Source organism: Gavialis gangeticus, unplaced genomic scaffold (genome assembly GCF_001723915.1).
Source record: "Gavialis gangeticus isolate Ggan-Ray unplaced genomic scaffold, GavGan_comp1, whole genome shotgun sequence".
In the NCBI taxonomy this organism is placed as follows: Eukaryota; Metazoa; Chordata; order Crocodylia; family Gavialidae; genus Gavialis; species Gavialis gangeticus.
In genome coordinates, this window is record NW_017729024.1 from 78,471,082 (window position 1) to 78,479,234 (window position 8,153).

Consider the following 8,153-nt stretch of genomic DNA (forward strand, 5'->3'; position numbering starts at 1 on the left):
ATCACCTGGACAAGGGAGAAGAGATTGATGTCATATATCTTGACTTCAAACAAGCCTTTGATCTGGTATCCCATGATCACCTCTTGGCGAAACTGGCCAATTGTGGCCTTGGGTCCACCGCGATCCACTGGCTGGGAAATTGGCTCCGTGGTCAGACCCAGAGGGTGGTAATTGATGAAAGTCAATCGTCATGGTGCCCTGTGACCAGTGGGGTCCCCCAAGGCTCTGTCCTTGGACCCATATTGTTCAACATCTTCATTAATGTTGTGGACTTTGGAGTCAGAAGCGGACTGGCCAAGTTCGCTGATGACACCAAACTTTGGGGCAAAGTGTCCACACCTGAAGACAGGAGGACGATCCAGGCTTACCTGGACAGGCTCAGCAAATGGGTGGATGAGAACCTGATGCTGTTTAGCATTGAAAAATGCAAGGTTCTCTACCTTGGGAGGGAAAAATCTGCAGCATCCTTATAGGCTCTGCAGTGCTACAGTGGCTAGCACTACAGAAGAAAGAGACTTGGGGGGGTCATCATTGACCACAAGATGAACATGAGCCTTCAATGTGAAGCTGTGGCTAGTAAAGTGACCAAAACACTGGCTTGCATCCATAGATGCTTCTCAAGCAGATCCCAGGACATCATTCTCCCCTTGTACTCAGCTTTGGTGAGGCCTCAGATGGAGTACTGTGTTCAGTTTTGGGCTCCACAATTCAAAAAGGATGTGGAGAAGCTTGAGAGAGTCCAGAGAAGAGCCACGTGCATGATCAGAGGTCAGGAAAACAGACCTTACAGTGACAGACTGAGAGCCATGGGGCTCTTTAGCCTGGAAAAGCACAGGCTCAGGGGTGATCTGATGGCCACCTATAAGTTTATCAGGGGTGACCACCAGTATCTGGGGGAACATTTGTTCACCAGAGTGCCCCAAGGGATGACGAGGTCAAACAGTTATAAACTGCTGCAGGACCATTTCAGGCTGGACATAAGGAAGAATTTCTTTACTGTCTGAGCCCCCAAGGTCTGGAATAGCCTGCCATCAGAGATGGTTCAAGCACCTATATTGAACACCTTCGAGAGAAAATTGGATGCTTATCTTGCTGGGATCCTATGACCCCAGCTGACTTGCTGCCCTTCGGGTGGGGGGCTGGACTTGATGACTTTCCGAGGTCCCTTCCTGGCCTAATGTCTATGAAATCTATGAAATGTCTATGAAATCTGTTCCCAGGGCCTCCCAGTGGATTTTGTGTTACCACTCTTATCTTACCATAAGATATTTGGGATCTTTGTGTTTGCATGTAACAGAAATTAAAATTTTATTTTGAGTTCACATAGGTCTGTTTCAGTGCTGACAACACATATGTAGAATATAGATATATCATAATGATGTTTCTGAAATTATCCTGGAGGAAGCAGAAAAAAATGGCCAAATGAGTCATTTATAGGTATAGCTAGGGCAACATAAATCTTTACGAAGGGGCCTAGTATGTAATGTATTCTCATTCTTGGAAATTAAGAGATGTAATGCATTCTTTTTTCAATGTAAATCAGGAACTAAGAGCAATTAATTGCACTTCCCTATTGCCAAGATATAGCAGTACCATTTCCCCAAACACCCATAATAAAACTCTACAATGTATAATTTATCCATAGCCTGAGTCAGCCAAGAAGCGGGGAAAGCCAACTGTATTTATCTGAGAACAAAACTATTCAGTAAATGAAAACGTCTTTTGGACATTAAAAGGCCAGTGTTCTTTTGTCTATGTTAAATGAAAGTGTACACTTTCCCCTTTTTCCTGTGTATAACACTAGTTAATATTCATGGTAGTGGTATATAACTGAGAACTTACTTTCTACACATTTATTTACTTCAGCATAGGTGCCATATTTCCAATAGTTTTGTCATGTTGCTTAACATCCCAGTAACTCTCATGTGACATAGCATAAGACATGGCTTCTTTTAAAACTCAGTGCAAGTTTGGGAAGAAAACAAAACAAAACAAAACAAAATAAACTTTTTATCTTCTGCATCTGATTACAGTCTTTCCTTTGCCATTTTTAGTTTTAACTCTGAAACTTATTTAAATGGAATGCGAGAGTTTATCATTTTATTTTGTATCTCTTTGTGTATTTTCTGCTATTATTACACCGTTCTAATGATAATTTACCTGGCAGATGACTAGAAAACAATAATCCATCATTCTTTATTTACCAGTCCATTTTTCTAGTGGCACTGGCTGTCTTAAGTGTCTGAAGTCTGTGCAACAAGGCTCTTGGGGCATGTCCTGGTTATGCTGGTTCTTGTTAGGAAGAGAAAATACCATAAAAACACCTTTCTATTCAGTCATGCCCATGGTGTGCCCCAAGTCATGAACAAATGTAACATAGCCAACCTAATGAGGTGGGCAGTCCCAAGTAGCACTGGGTGCATCATGAGCATGTGCCAGGAAGTGGTTACATTGTCTTTTTTTGACATGTAGTGAGTCATTGTATTTTCACAGTGGTGCTCCATGAAATTTGCTGTTGGATCCAAATCACCTATGAGGGAGTGTTCTACATTAGTGTAAAATAAGAATATTATATTTAGTTTTGCTTTATTTGTAAAAATAATGCGGATCTGTTACTTTCCTTTCCCACATTAACACTGAATACCATTGTACATACAAGTGGACATTTTTGATCAAATGTAAGCAAAACAAAAGAAAATTATCTTTGGCTACTGGAATATGTAGCACAATATCATAACATATTAACCTTTTGAAATGGAGTTTCAGTGGAGGACAAGAACCGTACGTAATGAATTGTCACACTCAGTACCAACTTGGGAGTTAGTATTACAGTTTTGAATAGCAATGAGATTTATTAAAATGTAAGGATAAGGAGACTATGTCTACAAGGTCATATAGTTGTTCCCATGTCAGGATATGTAAGTATCATTAGCACAATGAAAAAGTTAATACAACACTGTTAGCTCATAGTCAGCTTATATGAATAAACTTTCTAGGGCTGCTAATTGAAGAGCCTTATTCACAGAAACAATATGTAATAGTAAATTGATACAGGAAACAGGAATTTCATATACAGACTATGCAGGGATGTCTTTTGGAGAAATCAAATATTAGTCAGCTCATATGCCAATACAGACCTATGTAAAATGAATATTAAAACAGGGCATTTCTGACTCAAGCAGTAGTCAAAATGACACAGGAATATAACTGCCTGTTGTAAGATGTGAGGAAATGTATATGTATTAATGTATGTCCAAACTGAAAGCAGACCTGTAGGATTTCCTTCAAGTACAATATGTATTGCTAAGTTCAGCACCCACATTTCATCTGACAAGAATCTTCCTTCTAATTCTTCTTTAAAAAAAACAGATTAACTTTAAAATCTATGATCTTTCTAAAAGAAAGGAAATGCTTCTTTTATCTTTGATGGCAAAAGGCCAAGCTGTACCCTTGGATATTGGATATCTTTGCCCATTTGATTTGCCATTTGTTTGAGGGAACAAACTAAACTACCCAGCTTTAAAACTAGCAGATGCTTATAAACATTAGGGTAAAAAAGTTGACATGAATTCCTGCAAGTAAATATACATACATCTAGGCTAAAAACAAATTTTGCATTGGTTCCTGGAGAAGCCATTTTATCCTGGGGCAAAGTGTAATTGTTCAGTCATCCAGGTCCATAGTCCTGGGGCAACCCCTCGAAAAATTCCCAGGGAAAAAAGTGTTAACAGTTTGTCCTGAAATATCACAAAGTGGGTGCCTCTGTATATGAAATGAATTTGACGCAATAAACTCTGGCACAGTTAGTGTTGAAATTGATTGCTCCTGGGTGCAGCATTTACACATACACCCAGGGCCACAGTACATTGAGCTGAGGCAGAGCAGCCCTGGCTGGCATTGTGCCCCGGGGGTCAGCCTGCCAGTCTGGCGCTGCTCTGACCTAGCTTAACACGCTGTGAAGGGGCTGGCTGGGGCACGAGGGTGCTCCACTGTCAAGTTAGCTGACAGACATCCCCGCACTGAAGCACCCTCATGCCCCAGCTGCCCCAGTCAGCATCTACACATGTGTTGCAGCAGAGTAAATAACTCTGCCTTAGGATAGTACTTGTGTTGAGCAGTACTATCCTACGGTGTATTTAGTAATTAGTGTACTGCAGCCTAATAGTATGTGTAGATGCTTATGCTTTACTACATAGCTAATTAGTAATCTCTGAGATCATTTTTGGGTCATTTTTACTCTACTGCGTAGTAGCAATGACCTACTGCACAGTAGCAACAGCATCATGGTTAGTACCTGCCAATGTTACGTTGCCGTAGCAACAAGCTGCATCACCTTGTTGCTATAGTGACATAGTGTCTTGTGTAGACACACGCAGTATGTTTGAATGGTTGTCCCCAGATTTCCTCACTTAATGGTAGAAAAGCAGCTCTGCATTCAGATTCTCACTAAAACCTGATTGGAAGGGCGATGCATACACAGCTATCTCAGGAATTCTTTTGTTTCAGGACAGACACAGGCACAACTGGTCCCAGGACAAATGCAAGCTCTGTCCCTGGCCTTATGGATACATCTACAACAGAATAGGTATTTAGCCGCCTAAGGCAGCTTTTTCATGGGAAAACTGCAATAACATTAGAAGTTAGCATTAGCACAGGTGGTTTTCCAGCATATGTCCATATTATGTATCATTCTAATCAGTTTATCTTTTCTCTTGAGCAAAAGTATTATTTCCAGCAGTTTTAAAGCAAATTGTGCTCTGCCTTCTGTTGTTAAGTATTAAAGATGCTTTCTCTTAGAATAAAAAGTGAAAAAAAAAAGTTGAATTTCGTAATGCTGACTTTATTTACAGTAATTTCAAGTAATTTCAGAATAGAGAAATCACCAAGACCTATGACCCATGTAATTTAAATGTAAGGTACATTTTTGTCACCTGATTAACCCCACATCCACTTAGTGAATGAACCAATGCTAAAGCATTCTAGTTAATCTTGGCCTTTGCTTCACCATGTTCTTTGTTGAAATGATGGAGTTTTGTAGTTAGTTTTTAGCCATACGTTATTTTCAAATGGGTTGCACAATCATTGCTGATTTGGTAGCTTGGCTTGCTTAAAAACTGTCTTTTTTCCCCCAATTCTAGGAAGGATTTCTGTGTACATAAAGATGAACCCTGTGATACTGTTGGTAAGTAAATGCATAAAAAAAACCCATAGTAAGATATATACAATCTGCATAAGTCAGCATTATATGAATACATATGCAAAGTTTAGTGAACACCTCAACGTCTATGGATGCATATTTATAACTAGTTCGAATGCAAAAGCTATTTAAAATGGCGGTGATAAACTGCCTGAATTTGTGCCCATTATTAACAATATAATATAAACATGTGAAAATGTTTTGAAAATATTCTTCATTTTAATAAATCTTTCATAGCAGTTATTTTAATGTCATCCTTGTAACACATTAACACTGAATTTTTAAATGCATTTGTTTATCTTATTCTTAATTTAAATCAAATGTGTATATAATTTATTTAAGATATTTCACATTTCTTTTTTCTCAGAATATGCCTTTTAAAAAAAAGATATTATGTACTGCATTTTAACAACATAATAATATAGTTTTCAGGAATATGTAAGTAACCTGGGTGTAAGACATTTTCAGTAGATGGATATACACTTAGTGCACTGCAAGCTTACTTTTAGGGTGACATTGTCCATATTCCCTATATTTAGAATGTAAATGTAAATACTGCAGGTGTTAATTGTCCCATTTTAATGGCATTTATTCTCAACTGTGTATATATTTAAAAGTCCATCATGCTAGAGACTGTGAATGGAAATCTGTTAACTTCTGTGTGCTAAAAATCGTAGTTTTCTAGAAGTTGTGTTTTTGGCATTTACACATAGGTTGCAATTCTGTTAACCCTGCAATTGTGTATGTATAAACATGTACACATGAACTGAGCATGATCAGTCAGCTTTGCACTGGCTGTGAACATGCAACTATGAATGTGCATACCTGAGGTACATTTTTGGAAAAAGGTGGTGGGTGGACCCCCACAGTGCTTTAACCACCACGCCACAAATCAGACATACAGTCTTTCCAGTGCTTTTCTTAAAGCTGAGCCACTGCACATTGTTTTAATATATAGATGTAGAGTAGTGGGGAAGTTTCAGTCAAGGTTCTAGCTAGAATCCAGTGAGGGGGCTTGCTGACTTTTAGGGAAGGAGCCATCACACCGAGAAATATACTCTGCAGTTTGTTTTCTTCTTTTTGGCCGCACATATCTCCCTAACCTGTAGTGTGGTGGTTAAAGTACTGTGGTGGTGAGTTAGGCACAAGTTCAATCACCCTCTGGGCGAAGAGGGACTAGAATCTGGATCTCCTGCTTTCTGGACAGATGCCCTCAACATCCAGTGCTTGGGGCTAAAATATGGGAAGGATGCTTTCCTCTTATAATACCCATTTTCATGATTTGGGTACATTTTCCTGTCCACAGTGGACCCATATACATGAGCAGATATGTATGTAGCCAGTGCATAGTTTTCTACATATGTGCTACATATGGACATGCTTATGTGTTCACAGGCCACATGTACCTGAGACGCTTACTGCTTAGTAGCTTGTTACTACTGTGCAGTAGTGCTGTGTGGCATGAAACTGATGTGATGCTACTGCACAGTAGTAACAAGCTACTGCTCAATCAGCATCGCCAGGAACCTGTGCTGGGATGCTACTGCACAATAAGGCCAGTTACTGCACAGTTATTTAGTACTTGGGTATGCAAATATTAAATGACTGCATAGTAACAACTGCACAGTTGGTGTCTCATATAGACGTGGCCACAAGTGCAGGGATAATAGAATTTCAACCTGTCTGTAAGTGCCAAAAATGCTACTTTTGTCAATCACCCTAGTCTTGAGAAGGTGACTGGAACAGGAGGGAGTAGGGTAGTAGCAGGCCTAATGTCTGCATTTTTAGCAGTGGAAATTTCTGATAAATTAATGCCTATTCATAGCTGTAGTCCACAGTGTGTACCATTTAAAAGTGGACATTTTCCATCTACAGCAGTTAAGATCTGATACTCTTTACTCTAGTAGGAAAACTGTTTAATACCACAACTGCCTCCCCCTTAGCTTGGTGGGGGGCATCTTAAATGAGCAAAACTTAAGTAAGGTCAGTGGAGTGGTACTTTTTTATCCCAGGTTTGAATTTTGCTCCTGGCATCTAAGGTAGAATTCTTCAAGCGGAGAAACAAGGCTTCAGTGTACTGGTCTCTTCAAGAAGATTAGGAGAATGCAGGTGGGCCTTTTAACAGTTGTAAATATACAGTGATACATGATTGCTTTCTGTGTGGTAGCATAGAATTATGGGTTGTTTTTGCTAGGTTCATAGCAGTTTTAAAATGAAGTAAAGTTTTGAAGAAAAGTCCTTGTTCTTTAGTCTGCATCAGGTCCTTTCCCCTCACTGATTTTAGTGTTTTCTTCTTTACTTTTTTCCTTACAAATCTGTGGAGGTATGTTTGCATGGTACATATGAGCAAAAGGCATTTAAGTACTAGGGTCTGTTTACCACAACAGATAAGATTTGGTAATGCTTCCTGTTTCTTCCACTTGTTGGTCTCTTGTTGCCCTATTTTTTTGTATAAGTTAGCTGTCCACCTCAGGAAGGATCGCTGCAAGAACCCACCTGAACCATGTCCTTTTGCTTGCTGAACAGCTCCTCCTATAATTTCACTGTGGATTTAGAGAGCATGAGGGGGAACAACTGACATGATCTTAACAGCTGTCCAGCTGGAGGAAAAACTCTGCGAACAACATAAACATCTCTACGTGGCCTTCTTTCACCTTACGAAAGCCTTCAACTCTGTCAACCAAGAAGTGCTGTGGAGGATCCTTCTGAAGTATGGATGCACACTGAAATTAGTCACCACTCTTTGTCTGCTCCATGACAGTATGTGAACAGCAGTTCTCAGTAATGGATCTATTGCAGATCCCTTTGAAGTTAAAACAGGAGTTAAGCAAGGCCATGTCATCACTCCAACACTGCTCTCAATATTCCTTACCATGATGCTACATCTGACCACCACCAAACTTCCAGTCAGAGTGGAGCCAAAAGGATGGTAAGATATTTAATCTCAGCTGACTGA

At 39.6% G+C, this 8,153-nt stretch overlaps 1 protein-coding gene across 2 annotated transcripts in view; it reads left to right on the plus strand.

Moving 5' to 3' along the window:
* Positions 1 to 8,153, plus strand: part of ADAMTS19 (ADAM metallopeptidase with thrombospondin type 1 motif 19) — a 310,136-nt gene that overhangs the window by 88,239 nt on the left and 213,744 nt on the right. For both annotated transcript variants that reach the window (XR_002097331.1, XM_019517287.1), the window contains exon 7: positions 5,139 to 5,182. Coding sequence is in view for 1 of the 2 variants with exons in the window: in XM_019517287.1 (XP_019372832.1) it covers positions 5,139 to 5,182 (44 nt within the window). In the remaining variant the exon portion in view is untranslated. The remainder of the gene's footprint in view (positions 1 to 5,138; positions 5,183 to 8,153) is intronic.